This window comes from Protopterus annectens, chromosome 5.part0, assembly GCF_019279795.1.
Source record: "Protopterus annectens isolate FY-2018-M chromosome 5.part0, PAN1.0, whole genome shotgun sequence".
NCBI lineage: Eukaryota > Metazoa > Chordata > Ceratodontiformes > Protopteridae > Protopterus > Protopterus annectens.
In genome coordinates this window covers 808,739,631-808,760,572 of record NC_056735.1, presented here as the reverse complement: position 1 = coordinate 808,760,572, position 20,942 = coordinate 808,739,631, and the positions used below count along the sequence as shown (strand labels likewise).

The 20,942-nt window shown below is 37.8% G+C and overlaps 1 protein-coding gene across 1 annotated transcript in view; it reads right to left on the bottom strand.

The window, feature by feature from the left end:
* Positions 1 to 20,942, bottom strand: part of LOC122802843 (high-affinity choline transporter 1-like) — a 526,136-nt gene that overhangs the window by 39,098 nt on the left and 466,096 nt on the right. The window contains exon 7 of the mRNA XM_044072630.1: positions 6,761 to 6,914. Within this exon, the coding sequence (XP_043928565.1) occupies positions 6,761 to 6,914 (154 nt within the window). The remainder of the gene's footprint in view (positions 1 to 6,760; positions 6,915 to 20,942) is intronic.

The window sequence follows — 20,942 nt, the reverse complement described above, 5'->3', positions numbered from 1 at the left end:
GTTAAGATTTATGGCCATTAGTCAATTGTATGTTAGGTCAAATCCTGTTGTGAAGTGTGCTGTGGTGGTTGCTGGATGCCGCAGTGTTTTTCAGCTGTTGTGATTTCAGATGAGCTGTGACTGCTTTTTGTGGGCTCCAAGCTGTTTGTTAACAGGTCACCCCACATGTGCAGTGTAAATTTTAAAGTTGCCTGAAGGGAGAGAAAAAAAGAAAAACAAAAGGATTGTTCATGCTGGAGTCCTGACTCTCTTTAATTGTCTGATGGTTTCAGGTTTAAAAAGTGTGGCAACTGGTGTGGTAGCACTGGTAAGATTATTAAGGAGTGTGGAACTGGCCTGGAGGGGTTTCAGTATAATGTTCTGGGGCTACACAGTGTCATTCATTTGCCATGGCACCAAAGGGACTGCCTGTGCTGCCTTGATTTTAGTTTTAGTCCCTCTGCTAGGCATCCCTTCCCACTGTACAGATTTGCACAAAATCATGCCTCTCAACTGTACAGATTTTGTCAAAAAAAAAAACAAAACACAGAATGTCCAGATTTTTGTCTCATATTTTTGGTCCATTTTCATAAATTGTGTTTTTTTGTGGCAAATTTGTTGCAAATCATTGAGGTCTGAAGTTAGAAAGTAATGGCATACACTTGATTTTCATACTTCATACCATTCGGAAATTTCATGCTAACGCCGGACCTATTATTCTGTCAGCTTTTTGTTTGTGGGAACCATATTTGAAGGTTGTCCCTATTTCAGGTAGGCAGTCAGTTGGGTTGTAGCTTTGTCCAGATTTCTTGCTAACAGAGATTAAGCTGTATGTGCATAATGTCCAGATTTTTGCCTCATATTTTGGTCCATTTTCATAAAATTGTGGTTAGTTGTGAAAATACTGGCAAATCGTTAAAGCTTGACATTTGAAAAGGATGACAGGAGTTTGAGTTTCAGACTTCCTACCCTTCAGAAATTCATGCTAGTCCAATGTTATCTAAAAGCATTCTAAGTCTGTAAGAGCAATATTTAAAAAGAAATGTCCCTATTTTTGGGCCTTTTTCCCACTTTTTATTTATAGCTTTGTCTAGATTTCTTGTTCTTAGAGGTTGAGAGGTATGGTGGAGGGCAAAACATGTTATTCTCTCAACTGAACTTTATAAGTTTGTAAGAGCAATATTTAGGGGTTGTCCAGTTGCAGTACTGTACAGCAGCATGATGCTCGGCTGCCCGAGATTTTGCAGGGTGTCTGGGATTGTGGTGATGGTTTCATCTGTTTCTCATACCATTTTGTTTTTTAGCCAAATCACTGGAGTGTTTGTACAGACATTCACCATTCAGGCTGCATGCTTATCAGAAAAGTTGTGCCAATGCAGAGCCTTTATTTTGTTACAGTGCTAAGTTGGTAAGTGTCTCTGTTTCTACTCTTTTGTCTCTTTATTCCTTCCATGTCAGCCCGTTTTTCATAAAATTGTGTTTTTTTTCCTGGCAAATTACTGGCATATCATTGGGGCTTGGCTTGATGTTAGAGAATGATGAAGTGTGGTTGGGTTTCGACTTCCTATCCTTCAGAGGAATCATGCTGATGCAACACTGGTTATCTGTCGTCTTTCTAAGTTTCTAAGAGCAATATTTAAAAAAAAAATTGTCCTTGTTTTGGGCCTTTGCCCACTTTTATTTATAGCTGTCCAAATGTTTCGCACTGGGAGGTTGAGAGGTATAGCTAGCATGCACTTTTACTGCTAATTTGCAGTAAGTGGACATTTTCTGATCTGAGGTGACAGAATGGCCAGATTTTATTTCATGATTTAGGCCTTTCTTTAAACTTTTGGGGGTTCTCAATTTTAGTTCTCAGATCTGACAGGTAGCTTAATGCAGGTATTAAGGGAGGGGTATAATGGTAAGGTGTTTGCATCATAGACACAAGGTATAGGGCTCGAAGCCCATCTTTGTTTGGGGTCATTAGAGGGGTCACAGAGCCTGTATGCATAAAGGGGCTGAATGGGTAAGCACAATACTTTGGATATCATCCCTGCAAGGTAGTTAACCTAAAATGACCTGCAGAAGGGATGGAACATTTCAAATTTTTCGATCACTTTCACTGAGAGGTTGAGGGCAAGGCAAGCATTGGTAGGAGAGCACAGACACGGTCTCACATTTAACATTGCTCTTAAAGTCGGGGTAGTTCTTGTGTGTTAAAATGGGCTAGGCAAGCAGTTGCTATGTGGCGGGGTATTGGATTTGAATGAATTTCTCTTTCATTAACTTCACTAGCATACTTGGAGTCATTCATCCTCTTTGTGCTACTTTGTGTTAATTTTTTTCCTGAGAATTTCACAGGCAAAGTGTGTTTGATACACATAATGCTAAGTATGCTACCTTTTCAGTGAGTTGAAGTAGTAAGTAAACGGATGCCGTAATGGAGGGAACTGCATGTGTTTGTCTCTTTTGAGAACAAGTGGTTGAGTGAAGATGGTGGCTTTTCTGTGGAAGCAAGTGTCACTGCTTTCATACATGCTTCTCACTTGAATCTTGTTTTAAGTTTGGTAATGTTACGGGGGTGGTTACTTTAAGTAAAGCCGCATCTTTAACACAGATGCAATTACAGGCTCCGTAATCTGCTGTGTTGACAAAACTATGGAACGGTTTAATTGTTTTCCTTTACCCTGATTATTGTCTTTCCATCTGTCTCTGAGATGAGGCTACCACTTATAATGTGGAACAAATAGGTAAAAAGTGGAAAACTTTCTAATGGCTTACTAAAAGTTTAACCAGGAAGCTGATATGATGGTTAAAATGTAAACTTTATTTATAGAATAGGCCTTGTGATGAAATAATGATTCAGTTCTGTTTACCATTGATATTAGTTAAATTGTTAACATGGAATGTGTGACTAATTATTTTTTTCTCTTTCTCTTTTGTGGTGGAACTTCAAGGAAAATGAACTTTTATGATCCCAGCTGAGGAATGTTACTTAAGATGAGGTACATGTGAGAGGTATGGGTACTTTTCTTTGTTTTAAGCATCTTACGTTCATTGTGGTGTATACGTTGCTGTTACAGCCGCTTGTAGGGCAGAGCAGCACATGGAAGAAGCTGCCAAGGTTGCACTGTTTACCAGATGAATATGTAGTCTTGTTTCAGCTTTTAATTTGTATAAGAGTGATTGCATGGGAATACTCTTGCAGTGCTTGCTTACAGAAATGCTCCTAAGACTGTTTTATGGAATAAGTTAACTTGGCCATATAGTATGGTATGGTATTGGTTTTGTATGGAAATCACAAGGTAATCCATGTATTTTGATGTTTAAATTATCCCTCATCTGCAGTGTTTACTTGTAGCAGATTGTTTTGCTGAAGTATGTTCCTTTGCTGGCTATAAAAGGATTTACTGAAGGATATGGTGATGCCAAGTTATTGAGGATAGGGGATATGGGGCAGTGTAGCGGCTGTGTGGTTGATGGACAAGATAGCCCCTTAGCAGTTTTGGTCTATGTGTGTGCAGAGGATTTACAGTTTTCTTTTCTTTTGTATATGGGGGAACTCAGAGTGGGCAGCAGTCAGTGGCCTGAAGGAAGTGGATTTGAAAGGTGATAGAGTCTGTTGGGGTGGAGTTTCCTGTCGCGGGAGTGGTGCACAATGAGATCACAGGTAATCCTATTTTATTAGGTGCTTATTGAGGCATGTCAGAGTTGCTGCGGTTTGGGAGGAGTGTGGGGGCAGGTGAGAATGAGGTATGTCAAGGGCAGGGTAAAGCAAGTTTGGGGATTGTTTACGGGTAGTTTGGGGTTGTCTACAGGTGGGGTAGAGTCACACAAATGTGATGTTGTGTTGGATTTTGTGGGTATGGTAGTTGGGTTTGAGTTTTCCTGTGTCAAGGCTATGCAGATGGGTTGCTTGGAGGTCTGTGCTACTTTGAGAGTTTAGCACTTTTTTTTCATTGGATTTGGCAACAGCTGGCAGGCTATTGGAAGGAGAGAGTTATCTGAATGCCCTTTTAAAAGTTAGGTGAAGGGTTTGACAGAGCATTGCAAGGTACGTGTATGTAATGGGGATGTGTGAGGAACGGGTTTTCATTGTTTAAGCAGAAGTTTAAAGGACTAAGCAAGGCATTGCATTTCTGGGGTTGCTAGTAGATGCAGGCCATAGTTTGTTTGATTTACCAGATGTGAAGGTAATGCAATAAATAATACAATAAAAAAATAAATAAATAAAAAATTGAGTGGTGAAATTTTGGGATAAGGGCAGATTAAGGGTGAATTTAGCTCCACTTAGTATAGTTGCACAGGTGACAGGGTTATGTGACTTTACTAAATATTGGACAGTGGTTCATATGTTTGAAGGGTTGGGGTAGGCTTGATTGTGTGAAGACTGACAGACTGTGGCTATTGGCAAGTTACGTTTTGTTGTGAAGATTGGCATTGAGAAATGGAGGTTCATTGTGTTACCATCTGGTGGGCATTTGCTTTATAGATATATTGACGTCATTAAACAGGGTGGTTCATTAGTCAGTGAATATTATTCTTGTCATTAGATGTTTTGCTTTATAATATATAGTGGGTATAATGGTTGGATTACTATTAAATCAGTCTTTTAGAAAAGGAAATCTCATTTTGGTCATTATATCCTTTGGGCAGCAAAAGTACTTTGCTGTTAGGCAGGATGGCATGCAGTTGTGTCTTGCTTTGTTTTGGATAGTGCTGGGATTTTTAGTATTTTGTGGTACATTTTGCAGGTAATGACCTGGGAATGATTACAAAGCTACCATTGGTAGCAGGGTAACTGAAGATATGTTTGATTTACAGAGGTTATATAAGGGTATGTGTATTACTTTGGCATAGAGAGGGATCATCTGTTAATTTTAGCTGCTTAGGCAACTGGCTGCTTTGGGTATGTGTATGATAGGGCTTTGTGAGGTTGATGACAGGGATCCAGTTTGGTACAGAGAGGATAGAGTACACCAAATGATGTTTGGCTTTAGCCTTTTCAGTATGCTTAGGTTTGTTTTGAAATGTTTTATTGGAAGTTTTGGGATAAAGGAGGGGGAACAGCCTGGCTAGGCTGATGGGCGGAGAAGAGGAGTAGGCTTGTCTCTATTCTGTTCCCCCCTCTGGTGTTGGATGTTCATTTCAATGAGGTGAGAAATGAAAATGAGCAGTTGGATGCTGCTTGATAAGTAAAATAAGTGAGTGGAGGTAAGGACACTGCTTATTTGGTTGGACGTTTAATTCAATAAGTGGTAAATGAAAGTGAGTGATGGGACGCTACTTGATAAGGAAAATAAGCAAGCAGAGGTAAGGACGTTGCCTATTTGTTGAGGGCGAGTGAGGTCACGCTGCCCTAGTTAACAGTTATATGGATGTTTATGCTGTAGTTAATAAATAAAAATATTGGTCAATAAAGTTATGTTTATGAAGATTAATAAAGGTCGTCGAATGTCATTTGGTGTAAAGTGTTTATTGAAGGGGACTGGGACAAATGAGGTTTAGTAACAAACCAATTTGTCAAGGGAAGTCTTCAGGTAGGGGTTAGGTATAAATAGTAATGGGAATTAAGAGGGTAGGGGAAGAAAGTTAGCTCGGGGGGATGAAAAGGTTAAATGGGAAAGTAGGAGGATTGGGAAGAAAAGAGGTAAGTGTAGGGAGAGGTCTTAATGGGTTTTATGCAAGTGTCTCTTGGTAAGGAATCGCATTTTGGAGTGAACTTGCTATCTGCCCTCCCTCATGATTTTTTGGAATATTGGGATTGTGTGGTTATCTTATAGGTTTGGGTAGGCCAAGAAGAGGGCAGGCTTGCCCCTCTTCTGTTCCCCCCTCTGGTGTTGGATGTTCATTTCAATGAGGTGAGAAATGAAAGTGAGCAGTTGGATGCTGCTTGATAAGTAAAAGTAAGTGAGCGGAGGTAAGGACACTGCTTATTTGGTTGGATGTTTAATTCAATAAGTGGGAAATGAAAGTGAGTGATTGGACACTGATTGACAAGTAAAATAACTGAGCGAGGGTAAGGACACTGCTTATTTGGTCAAGGTTAGTGAAGCCATGTTGCCTTAGTTAGCAGTTATATGGATGTTTATGCTATAATTGGTCAGGGTGAGCGAGGTCACACTGCCCTAGTTAACAGTTATATGGATGTTTATGCTGTGATTAATAAATTAAAATATTGGTTAATAAACTTATGTTCATGAAGTTTAATAAATGTTGTCAAACATCATTTGGTGTGGTGTTTATTAAAGGGGGCTGGGGAAATTATTATTATTATTATTACTATTATTTTATTTATATGATAACCTGGCAATTCCACCTGTCACATGCTTCACTTCAGAAGTATCTCAAGATCACTGACTGATTAATGACATGGTCAAAGTTACCCAGTGGAAAAAAAAAATGAAGGCTCAGTCGCAAAATCCCATGATACAGGATTTAAATTGTTAGTGGCTTGTAAACCTTAATCCTATGCCAAAACAGTAGACAGATGTGCTTTCTGTTGTTATTCACATGCATAAAAAATGTAAATCCATTCAAAATTAAATATGAAATATTCATTGACTAGGGCTCCGGACCTCTTGATAACTGTAAAGTTTGTACAACTATATGAACTTTGCATTTGAAAATTTTGAAGACTAAATGCACACCCTGATAATCACAAGCTTGAGGAAGTAGAAGTCTGGGAAATGTTCAGGAGGCATGATTTTCACTTCAGTCTAAATATGAATGTTACCTGACCAGGCTTTTAAAATTCATTCTCTGTCACTAAGGAAATATTAATTGGATAATTACCCACCTGTAGAAGCTGCTACTGCACCAACCAGGGCAGAGGGAATAGCCAGAAAAATACAGAAAACAGCAGCACAGTATGATGTCATCTTTGCTTGGGAGACTGATGTCATTGAAAAAACTCTTTGGAAATACTCCTGCCATGGTATACTCCCTAGAGTCTAAAAAAAGGAACATACATCTTCTTAAACATTGAATGATTACACTTAAAGGGGATGGTTACTTTGTCTGTTCTTTTAACATGAGGAACAATACAAACTTACAGTAATATTGGCATTATAACATGATAAGATAATATTTCAAAATTAAACTTTAGCTATACCCTGTATTGACCATAGGCATATATTTGCATCTTGTCCTCAATAACTGAAAGTAAATGTTCGTTATTTTCTGGACAATTCCTTCCATGAAAACTTGAAAGTGAATAAGATATTTAAATATGAACATATTTAGAGATCTTCTACTCTTACTTTCAAAAAAATATTGATCTCCAGTTTACAAAGACTATTACTGAAATAAATGTATTAAAAACTGAAGCTAATGACATAGTAAAACAAACACAGTGAATACTGACTGGTTCAGCATCTCCCAGTCCTAACATTTACTGTGGTATTCATAGTGCCACACTTGACAAATGCATAATGAAAATTCGCAAGTAGTCTATGTCTCTATATAAATAAGTATACTCTGAGTGATTTTTTAGAAGTTGTCAAACATGTGATGGAAAGGCCAGTACAGACTTTTATTTTGCAAGCTGTGTAAACTGATCTGAAAAACTGTGCATATGTGCAAAAAATTCCCAAATGTTGTGCACATGTTGCACATCTATGTTAATTTTCAAATGCTTTCAAATATTTCTAGTATCTTGCAGTGAGCATAGAGTTGCTCCCTTCTTATAATACTTTCCCAAGAGACTTTGCACTGGTTATGACTCAGCACCATTGGCTAGCAGCTAGCAGCTTATGAAAAAGTGCTTAAGACATGAATTCACTGTGAAGGTGTCATTATACGGATGCATGGATACTCTGATCTGGCTTTTGTTCATTTGAGAAAGGTGAAGATAAGACAGTTGGAAAAAGGAAAGAGAGCAGACAAAGAATTCACAAAAGGAACACATGAAGAGGTTTTGTGCTGAAGGGGGGTAGAGGATAGGTAATATATAACTATATATATATATATATATATATATATATATATATATATATATATATATATATATATATATATATATACTGTATATGTGAATGGATCTACTTTATATGGTCGACATTTCAGAATGTCGATATTCATATGGCCGACACCATATGACTGACATTCGAAATGCCAACCATAAAAGAAAAAACACACAAAAAAATGACCTTCATGCTGCTAGCAAGGGGGGGCTAAGCCCACCTACACCCCCCCGTGTCCCCCCCGGAACTTAAATATACCAACTCCGAGATCACACTACAGTGCGGAAGATGGAAATCTTTCCATTCCAAACTGTATGGAGATGCCGGTTCCGCATGGTTGACATTTCGAATGTCGATCATATGGTCTCGGCCATATGAATGTCGACATTCTGAAATGTTGACCATGTGAAGGGAACCCATGTGAATATATATATATATATATATATATATATATATATATATATATATATATATATATACGTGTGTGTGTGTGTGTGTGTGTGTGTGTGTGTGTGTGTGTGTGCGTGTGTATATATATATATATATATATATATATATATATATATATATATATATATATATATATATATATATATATATATATATATATATATATATATATATATATATTTGTATATATATATATATATATATATATATATATTTATCTTTTGTTGAAGTGTTAGTCCCACTTTGCTATTGTCCTTTAATCAGGGAAGACTAAAGGTGGCATTGTACTAGTAGGGGAAATTTGTTCAGTACATCGGGGATCTTCCTTTACTCTTTTTGAAACGTGCCATGGGATGTTTTACATTCACCTAAGCTACCAACAGATGGGACCTCAGTTTAGTGCCTCATCTGAAAGATGAAAGACTCCCAGTTTTCCAAACATATATTTATAAGAGGAGATGGGTAATGGAGAAGGGTGGGGACTGTTGGAGAGTGTTATGGTGTTTGACAACAACAGCATAAATGACAGACAAGACAGACAGGAACAATCTACTGGGCTGACAAGTCAAAAGTGAGACAGCCATACAGGTTGCAGGCAGACAAAAAGAGGATGGAGATGAAGGTCTTCAATACTATCCCATTCCAGAGAGCCTCAATGCTTGCCTGCCCTGATGTTCCAGTGCAGGGGTCCCGAATGGCGTGAGGGTCAAGGAGCAGTAGTCAGAACCATCCAGGACAGAGAGTCTTGCATCTGTTGGAGGAGATATTTATCTGTCCCCACTGCCCTCATTAATACAGTCTTAAACAGGTAAAGAAGCACAGGAAGTTGGCCTTCTAGACTGCCATGGCTAGGGGTTCCCACAGGCAACCACTTGCACCCTGTGAAGTAGTCTCTGGATGGTCAAGGGGTTGTTCAAGAATTCCCAAGTTCTACAGCACCAGCAGGAAAAGAGAGAGAGAGAGCAAAATAGAAATGAGAGACAGAGAAACGACTCACAAAGACTAGAAAATGGCTCATAAGTGTTTAATAGCAAAATTATTTATTTCACTGACAAAAATGAAAGCAGTCATATTTTTATTTAAGAATGTTAAGCTTCCAGTAACAACATATATATATGGTAAACAGTTAGTGAGTAAATATATTACAATTAATTATACTGGCAGTGAATACTATTCTAAGGTTAAACTCCTGCTATTAAGTGAAAACCTGGCAAAATTACAAGCCCCCATAAACACTGAGAATACTTCTGCCTATGCACAACTGTTCACACAAACCTTGTACAAGCATGTTAGCATGTTAGCACAGAGGCAGCTGTACCCACCAGGAAGAAGTACAGAACTAACTCAAAAAATAAGCCACCCTGGTGGAATCACAAAATCAATCGGTTGTATAACAAGACAAAGAAAATCATGGCACAATTTAGGAGGTGTGGCATTCAGCAGGATAAAAGCACTCTCATCAAACTAAACAAACAACTCAGAGGACAAATAAAATCTACCAAAGCCAAATTTGAGGTAAGTTTGGCTTCCCAGGCCAAGGACAACCACAAAGCATTCTTTAGCTATGTCCGCAACATCAAAGGCAGTACACAGTTGTGTGCAGAAATCATTGCAAATGAAGCCACCTATACTGAGCCAGAAGATATAGCAAACTTCCTGGCTGTTAAATTCAGCTCCAACTTTACTCATCTCTCCCCCTCAACCTTCCTTCAGGAAATATCAAATATGACTCCGACTGTCACTAGTGAACAGGTCATTAATGCTCTCTCTAACACCAACAACACTGTATCAATGGGCCCAGACAATATCCCAGGGTACCTTTTAAATAGCATGAAACATGAATTACTATTTAACTGCAGCCTCCGATCAGGCTTCGTGTCTCATGAATGGGGAAAGGCAGCAATCATCCCCCTACACAAAGATGGGCCATCTACAGACCCTGGAAACTACAGACCCATAAGTCTCACTAATCTTATATGTATAGCCATGGAAAGAATTTTCATGGAGACTATCAACAGAGATATAGTAAGCCTCCAGACACTAGACCCAACCCAGTTTGGTTTTGTCAAGGGCAGATAATTTTACTCAACCTGGTGGACTTCTTTGAGAAGATCACCAAAGCAATGGATGAGGGCAAAATCGATCACACTGCCAACCTTGACCTGGCCAGGATATTTGACACAATACTCCACTTGGTCATTGTTGACAAACTCAAGAGGTTGAGTACAAACCCGTATGCCACCCAGTGGATAGCCAACTGGCTCAAAGACAGGACCCAGGAAACTAGAACTGGGGAGTCCACCTCTACAAAGAGGCCAGTCACAAGTGGAGTCCCTCAGGGATCAGTCCTTGGATTGCTACTTCTTGGCATTTACTTCTCAGAAGTCAAGGCCAATGTCAGTGGTCTCTGGCTGACTAAATTTGCAGATGACTGCAAATTAGGAGCTGTCATTGAATCTCAAACTAACACAAATGTTCTGCAGGAAGAGCTGACCCAGACAAACAACTGGTGTCAGAGCCATGGACTAAAACTAAATGTAAAGAAATGCATAATAGTATTCTTTGGGAAGTCATCCATCCCTGGTAACTATCATATTGACAACACACCCCTTAGAGTTGAGCCAATAGTCAGGGACTTAGGTACACACACAGATAGTACTCTACCTTTGATCATCACGTGTCTACAGTAGTGAGGAAATCTTTCTATGCTGCTCAACTTATAAATAAAGGTATGGCATCTAAGTCCAAGAAAGTCATTGTTCCACAGTATTCGGCATTCATCAGACATATCATTGAGTACAATGCCCCCTTTGGTATGTACCTAACCAGACATATTCAGCAACTGTAATGTCCACAGAGGTTCCTCACTAAAAGAATGCAGGGCATAAGTAATATGTCCTATGCAGACCACCTCAAGGCCCTATCACTGTATTCCATCTCCTACAGTCTTTTGAGGGGAGATCTATATCTGGCATACAGGGCATTGTCAGACCCCACTCTGATGGACCTTCTGCATAGCCACAAAACAAACAGCACCAATATTACCCATTCTAAAGACTTAAACCATGCATGTGATATAAATAGGACCTGTAGACAGATAGGTATGTATCCCAGAGACTATCCCGTCTATGGAACAGGCTCCCCATCCATGTGAAGCAGATTTCCTCCATAACCCAATTCAAGTATTACTTAGACAACTGGATAAGAAACCAGAAATTTATGCCTGGTTTGGCACTTCTGTCTCTAATGGACACAGGTAACCTGTAAATGGCTCATCTCCCAGGCCCATGCTTACACTTATCAAGAGTATCAGAACTTGTTGGAGATTTGGGATGCATGGCTAGGCTTAAAAAGGCCCTTGTGGTCATTAGCCTAGTAAACACTTATGAACCTATGAGCCTATACTGACAACAGCAAATGCAGGTCTATTAGAATTATTCCTCTTGGTAATACTATATTACCTTTACCATGCATGAGTAACTACATGGGTGCTTGGATGAAATGGCACAATCTTAATTCCATTTGTATTTACAGACCATTTAACACTTGCTGTAGTTATGACAGGTTTTCAATATACAGGTTGCAATTTGTGGTTAATTAGTTCTTCCATGCAATGCTATCATTTAATATGAAGTTTTGTACATCCTTGTATAACCACCAATCCTGAATCATACAAATGTACAACACCAGTGTTTGTTTCATTTGGAGTACAACTTTACATCAAGGCAAAGAAATCTGATGCATTTTTACTCATTGGACTTTCTATTGTGTTTTGCTGGACATGTTTTTTAATAAAAATACCTAAGGTAATCACTGACTTTTCTTCTTTGGACTGTGTTTGTACTTTTGTTTTTTCTTGTTAATTTTAAACCTGACTTATAGAGTCGGGGGATCAACCAAACTTACCAAGTCAAGCAACATGCACATTTGGTAGCAATCTCATCTGAAGCATGAAAACAACAAAAAAGAAGAGATTCTTTGTCATGCTTCAAATAAGTGCAACTATAATACTTTCAACTATTTGTATAGATTTCCTCACATATGTTTGGCAAAAGTACATATCAGTATAATTCCTGCTGTGTACACCATAACTCATGAGTTAACAAGGAAAATGTGTAACCATAAATGCAGCACATCCTGTAAAGCACAAAACATTGGAAAATGGTTATATGTAAAGTCTTCATAGTCAGGAGGAAAGGTATACATCTAAGAAAATAAAATATTATCTATACCAATAGAAAAAGAAAGAGTACTTCAACTGAACAGAAATTGTCATAGATGGTGCTGGGCTTCTATAGTAGATATATTCAGATGTACTACATACCTTTGCTGGGGAGGGTCACTGAGGTACTGATCTACCTACTGGTGAAATATTTGGTGCGTTAGTCCTGCAGGTGTTGCTGTGGCAGCTATGTAAGCTGAAGGATATTATGTCCATCCTGTTCGCATTGTAATATATCTATTTAGCATTGCTACTATTTACATAATATAACTATGACATTGTATCAGTTGGCACACCTGCAAGATTATTGTATTGCTCTGAAGCTCAAACATTACAATTGTAATTAATACAAACCTAAAGAACAATATGCAGCTGAATAAGTCCCTCTACTCACCACATCTCCCTCTGAGTTGTGTAGTACCTCTAAATGCATCATTTTCAGAAGATGAGAAAAGTCCTTGAAATCCCCATTATATTATCAATGCTATTTACATGCCTTACAGAAATGTATAGCAGTGGTTATTCTTTGTGCGACACATAACTAATTAGTTACGTTAATATACTTCTGACAGAACATTTCATCAAACTGAGTTATGACCATTGTAATGTGTCACAAGTAACAGCATCAAGAGCTGACAGCTGCAGTGGTCATTACTGAGGTGCAACTAATATCACAGTAAAGCAATTGTCTGTGATTTTATAACAAAAATTAAACAGAACTCAGCAAGTAGTTCTTCAATGTATGATATGCAAACCATTGCAAAATCTTGCAGTGCTTATACCTACGACAGTCTTTTTGCCATAGTTAAGATAACTGCACTATTCTGAACAGGCTCTTCAGAGTTGTTTATTACTAATTAATATATCTATATCTAGCTGTCTCTATCTCTGTATATATATATATATATATATATATATATATATATATATATATATATATATATATATATATATATATATATATATATATATATATATATATATATATATTTATACACACCTATCTAAGGTTAGCACAGCACTGCAGTGGTAGTGTTGTTTTCACAGCAAGAGGTTCTCCAGTTCGATTCTTGGCTGGAGTGCCTTTTGTGCGGAGTCTGTATGCTCACCCTAAGTTCGCGTGGGTTTCCTCTGGGTGCTCTGGTTTCCTCCCACATTTCAAAAACATGCATCTGGAGTGTTTCTCCCCAGGCCTCTGCTGAAAATTGGCTTTGTTCTAAGTCAGACTTTCTAAATAAATAACTGTTAAATAAATATGTATGTTGTACCTATAAAGTCACTAAAAAGATCGAAGCATGCATGTCTACAGCTAGTGGGGTTAGTCTTTTTTGGCCTGAATAAATCCTTAAAGACTTATAAAAGTAATATGTCATGGGTATACATAAGTCATGTAACTGAAATGTTGTATGTCCTGAAGAGGTCATTTACATATCTCACATACGGTTTAAAGCATTACCAAGTGAAGACTAGATTGGCTGGGCTTTTCTTGCAAATTTTACTGAATGGTTTGTCTGTGTGACTTTTTTACAGTTAGGTTTGAATGTTAGTTGGGATGCTTTGCAAACATCTTATTGTCTATAGACATCAGGCTTGTTTTTAAAGTTTATGTTTCGAAAGTATAGCATTATAATCCACTTACTGATGAGGTCATTAAAAAGGCTGAAACATGCATGTCTACAACTAGTGAAGTTTCCCTTTATTGGCCTGAATATACTCATAAAGACTTAAAAAGTAAAAAGACATGGGCATTTAGAACCCATGTAGAAGCAACACTCAATGGATCATTTGCATAAATTTCATGGGCCTCCATTTAAGCTTTTACACAGCAAATATTCTAGATTTCCTGTGTTATCTTTCCCGTTTGAACTAAATAGCTTGCCATTTGACTATTTTACCCTTTGGTTTGGATGTTAATTGTGAATATTTTATAGGCACCTTAATGTTTATGAAAATCAGGCTTGATTTTAAGTGTTGTGTTCCTGAAGTAAGGGCAATACAATCCACTTATGCTGTACTGGTGAGGTCAATAAAACTGTTGGATATGCATGTCTACAGCTAGTAGGGTTGGGTTTTATTGTGAATGCATACATTTAAACTCTCCACTACTTGAGGTTTAAGGGATTACACAGTAAAATATCTAGCTTGGCTGGGTATAAGTATTACCTCTCAATCAGACGTGCAGTAGCGATATAAATGCAATATTTACTATAGGAATCTGATATCTGAACCCAGACCCTGATCACTGGGACAGCTGATCTCCACTCTGCCTCTGTAGGTCATCATACATGTGCCTGCCTTGCTCACTGAACTGGGAATGCCAGTATGGAATGTAATTTCATCCACAACTTGATCCACACTTCACTGTTGTTCCACATTTCTGTGTCCTACATTCCAATCTTTGCAAGTATGATTCCTGAAGATGGTAAATGACAATCTTGCTTGCCTTTTCTGACCAGCTTAGAGTCCAGCCACGAGCCTACAAAGAGTACATACTGCCTCTGGCAGGTTCAAATAAGAATGAAGGGGCAAATATGAAAGTGAGACTACTAGAGTGTGAAACAAACCCACTATGGTGTGACATCACTTGTCCAACACATTACCCCTGCACTGGCTCCCACTGGTTGCAGAAGGGCAGGTACATTTGCTTAACAGTTACCCATGCATCCACATCATGCCATAAAGCAGAGGCACAAAGAGTTTGTATGAGCATGCCTGAGCACTCTGCATCATGTCCAGGGCAGTAGAAACTCATCTACTGTATGCCAATAAATGCAGTTATACATCTTTCGTGTGATGCAGTTCATATAACTCAGTATCAGAATGTTGAATTTCCTCAGACATTTTATTGTGTGAGTGCAGCTGGAGTCTGCGGCTATGTGAAGGTTGATGGAATGACTGAATTAAATTTAATTTAAAAAATAATTAGTAATGTTTTACTCATTTACAGTAGGCAATTAGCACTGCATTCCAGTATGACGTGTAATATTAGCCTCTGACATATTGATAAAGCAAGAAATCTTGTTGCAGTAGCATATTTAAACAAGCATATAATTTGGCTGTGTAAAACTATCATATTCAGTTATGTGTTCGTTGCCATAATGCGTAAGGATGCTTACTGCAGACTGTGGTATCTGGCATTAAAAATACTCATGACCAAAGAGCAGGCAGCCCTATGGCAGCTGAAAGTATAAATAACTAAAAAATTACTTCACATGCTCTTCCTCCCCTACCTCGCCACACTGCCATCTTGGCTTATATTTCACTGTGCACAGTCTTACAAATTAGCCTTTTGAGCAATGTACAAACATACATAAGAACAGTAAGAGGCAAAAGCATTAGTCATTAACAGAACTGCCATGTATATATCTATATTTTCTCTTTGAATTGCTAATGTTCAAATTCTCAGTCAAATGCATTGCATGAAATCAATTATACATAGTAACAGATGTTGCAATATCAGTGGCAAGGCACAAAGAGTGACAATTTCTCAGCTAAGGAAAACTATATTTTCATGGAAGCAGTTACATCATATGATAAAAGTCTTTTATGGAAAAGGGGGTACCAAAACAAGCAGAGCAAGCAAATATGTGAAATCAAGTTGTGGCTGACATAAATGCTATAGGGGAAGGAACTGCACCTTGGCACAGTGTAGAAAAGATCCAATAACATGGTGAGGCATGCAAGGGCAAAGGCAAGGCAGAATGCAATCACACATGGTAGCACTGCTGGTTGGCCTTCGCTGTCCAACCTTTAACAAATGATGATGAGTACTGTTAGATTTTGTTTTCTGTTTTGACAAATCTGTTAGGCCTGGTGTTGTTGTTCTATGTGGCAGATAGAAGCTTAAATTTCTCTGTCTGCACATTTCACTTTTTTTTCATTAGTTAGTTTGTTTCTTGAGATATACTTAAATGCACAGAGTATATCCGTGGCCTTGATTTGTCTGATAAGACTCAAGGCCTGCAAAAACTGCAATCACTATTGGTGACCTCCTGCTTTTTAAACTTGGTAATTTTTAATCTGCCCACCCTTACTGTAAATTGAGTTTTACAAGCTCCACCCTTTATACATTGCTATTGATATCTTGAATTATTTATGTGCCTTTCCTTGCATTTATTTTGAAAATAGTGTATTTTATCCTGTCATTATCTGTTCTACTGATTTACTTGCTCTGAATTCATTATCTAGCTGTTTTTTGGATAAGGCAGGGGCAGCACGTGCTATTGGGCTGCAGGCTCAGGTAGGGTGTGGGTGTGTGTGTGTGTGTGTGTGTGTGTGTGTGTGTGTGTGTGTGTGTGTGTGTGTGTGTGTGAAATGCCTCAGTTAACTATAACTGGTGGCTAGAGAGAAACCATGGTTCAAACCCTCAACCTTGGATACAGGCAGCAGCAAGAACCTGAATTCCCTACACACCACCACTTCTGAAAAGCATTCAGATTTTTGCCTCATCTGGTTTTCTTGAATTTCAGACTTCATATTCTTCAGAAAGTACATGGTAACACAAAACATTTTATTCTACCAATTTTCTAAGTTCATAAAATTAATATTTGAAATTTGTCCCAATTTTTGGGCCTGTATTCCTCCATTATTGGCTTTGTGCAGTTTTTTTTGTGCCAAGAGGTTGAAAGCTATGTTGAGGACTAATAAATGATAGCCATTTAAGTTTGTCTTCCTGTCTTTCAAAAAACAGCTGATTTGGCATATTGGTATGTTGCTCTGACTGTAGTGCACAGGGTTCTAGGTCCAAGACTTGACAGTGAAATGCATGGTGGTAGCACAAAATATTATTCTAGCAACTTTCCAAGGTTATACAATCAATGATTAAAATGTGTCCCTGGTTTCTGAGTTTTTGTCCCCCTCAATAAATTTTGGCTTTTTCCAGATTTCTTATGCTCATGTGCTGCTAAGTTAAGAGATACAGCTGAGTGTCGAGTGGATTTTACATGGAGCTAAGAGCTTCAGGGGAAGAGAAGTTTAGTGCTGCATATGCTGCATCAGTTTGCATTATTAATAGCACGGCAGGTAGTGTACTTGCTTTCAATGCAGAAGGCTGCAGGTTCTATGCAGAAGGCTGCAGGTTCTACTCCCACAGTATGTAGATGCATTGCTGATACTCTACTGTGCTGTACTTTTAAAGGGGGTGGATGTTGCAGTCCTGAGAATACCCACTGGTGGAGATACCTAGTAATGATTAACCTGTTATCAGTTTGCCATCCATTCCCTATTGCATTATTACTAGCTTATCATTTAACAGGCACTTTATTTGTAGATGAAACAATGAAATATAAAGTTGTTTGTTAGCTGCAACCTCTTCATTAGTTACAGATCTCTTTAATGTGGAATTATTTAGATGAATTTTACTTCTGCAGAGATTGTGCATATTTACTGATACTGGTGGATTGTAGAAGTTTGAGTAGACTTTTATGATGGAAATGTTCTGAAATGGGCAGTTTTGTCATTATTGGTACATGTATTTTATTTCATTATTTACTGGAAAAATGTTCAAAACAGTAAATTTAAAATGCTCTCTAACAACTGTACTGTATTATATGAGGAATATAATCTAATACAATCTGGAAGGTGTATCAAAGAACACATGTATGTTTCATGTGCAAGGGGCCTATGATTTAAAAACAGCCAAAAGATAATCTTTATCTGCCACTGGCCAGATGTATTTTCTTTGAATGTAGGTTTTAATGTTGTTTCAATGAATGTGAGTTTCAAGAGCAGAGAAGTTTTAATGCTAAGTCTATTTTCATTGTGAGACTGCATTTCTTTGTTTAGCAGATGGCTATTAGTGTTTGTGCTGTAAAATGTAAAATCAAACCATTAAATGAAATCCAAATCATCTTAGAAGTAAAGCAGTATGCACATTACAGTGTTTATGGTAAATGGCGTGAAATAGACAAGTAATAGGACATTGGAATGGCTGCAGGGGGAGGCCCCATTCGACCATGATTTTATGAGGGGGGGGGATGACATCAAACTCAAAGACAGCCCCGGCTGCACTATAACTCTCAACTGTCCAGATTTTCACAGAATGAATAGATTTTTGCTTCTTTGTTTTGGTTTGTTCCTCATATAATTTGTGGTTTTCTGGCAAAGCATTTAGGAGTGAAGTCACTAAATAATGACAGACACTGAGTTTCAGACTTCATACCCTTCAGAAAAATGCATGCTAAAGCAGGACCTGTTATACAACAGCAATTTTTAGTACTGTCTGTATGTTCTCCCCATATATTTGGCCTTGTCCAGATTTCCTACATTAAGAGGATAAGATGTAAGTGCAAATAAATCACTTTATAGAATTAGGTATATCCAAACCTCTCAACTGTCCTCGACATTGGCTAAAAATGTTGCTCTCCTCCTAATAATCCCTCCACAAAATGGCATTTATGGAAGAAAATGTGGAGGGTTTACAAGAAAGAAATAATTTTAATGATCAGAGCTATAGATTACTTTTATTTCAGAAATGCATGTAGATTCTCTTATTTTGTCAGCTGCTCAACTTAACAGTACTAATATTAAAAAGTGTCCCTTCTTTGAAAGGTTACTAGCTGTATTGTGTTGCTATTATATATTTTTGCATCACATTTTTGGTCCATTTTTCATAAAATTGTGTTTTTTCTAGCAAATTAGTAACAAATCATTAATGATTAAAGTTAGAAAATAATGACAGACATTTGAGTTTCAGATTTCATACCCTTCAGAAAATTCATACTAATGCAATACCTACTATTCCATTATCTTTCTAAATTTATAAGAGCAATATTTAAAAATTGTCCTTATTTTTGGGCCTTTGTCCCACTTCTATTTATGGCTTTGTTCAGATTTCTTGCTCTGAGGTTAAGTGGTATGACAAATGTGTCAGGGACATCACCATCAGCCAGAGACATTTTAAATTGTGACATGCTTGTTGCAACCCACTCCCCCATGTAGTGACTCTGGATGTGTCCAAGCAAGGCAAGGAGCAGTTATGCAGTGCAAGTGTGCAGAGTATCCACCATCCAAGGTAGACACAAGTACTATAGTGGCTTTTCATCTGTCCTTGATTTGGCAAGATGTTCTGGTTTTCTGTCATATTTTTATACTGTTGATTTATACTTATTATTCAGAAAATGCATGTGTTGCACTGCCTGGTGCTCTGTGTTTAAGTAGCATGGCTTCAATGATCATCAGGTAAGCTTGTCTGAGATTGTAAGATGCAAGTAAGCTTTAGTAAGCATACTGATAAAGGATTACCAACATTGGAAGCCTTTTTGTTGTTGCCATGCAGAGAATATTTACATAACTAGATAACATATAAGCCTTGGGTATTGAAATGCATATGGCAGTATTTGTAATAAAGGACAGGATTACAGTATTTTCAGAAGCTCACTACATTTTTGGAGACTTGTAGTCATCTTTGCAGACTTTACCAGTAAACTAAACAGAATGCCAATCTAGCATGTGTGGTCCATAGCCTGTGCAGTAATCCTTTAAGCAATTTATCTTGACCTTGTTTCTTGTTTGCTGTTCATTTTTTACTTTGGTCATGTTTTCCTCATGAAACAAGTAGGTAGTTGTCAGGCAGCAGGTCTTTTTTGAATAAGAAACATTTTTACAAGTGGGTGTATCACAGAGATTGATACTTTCAGCATGTTATTTGGTACTTTTATAAAGCTGAATATAAATTATAATTAGAACTGCAGTGCAAGAAGAAGTGATTTGAGTTGAGTTCTACTTGATTTTTATACTTGATTTTGACTGGCATTCCAGTAATGTATTTAAAAAGTAATTTACTTTTCTGATGCCTCACAACCTTTTTGTTTCCGTCTAGATATTAAGTAAGCTGGCATGTAGCCAATGCATTGAAATATTTTTTTCTTCTACACTTCATTTTGTCTTGATTGGACTTTCATAATGATGGTTTGGTACCCAAGACACCATATTTGATTAAAGTCCCATTGTTTTGTGGTTTTGAGCATAGCCCCACCCCTTTCTAGTTGGCCATACCACGTTATATTGGCCACACCCATTCATCTGTCTCCTGCAGCCCTCCTTTGATTTGAAGACACCACCCAACAGTGGAATAAGGTAGTGTATTTCTACCCTCTAGCAAGCTTTTTTCTGTGTTTTTACATCAACATCACTGATGATTCTCCATCTAGTGATAGTGGGTTGTAGTCCTGTCTGTTTAGGTTGGAGAAACACACAGGAAATTTATGTGTGCAGTCATTTTATTAGTCCAAGGGCTTATTATTCAGCTTACTTTGTTTTTAGTGCCTGTACAAATTCTGCAAAGCTGAGTGGCATTTAGCTCATTTCCACAAGTGAAGTACTTTAGTAAATAATCACACTTGTAT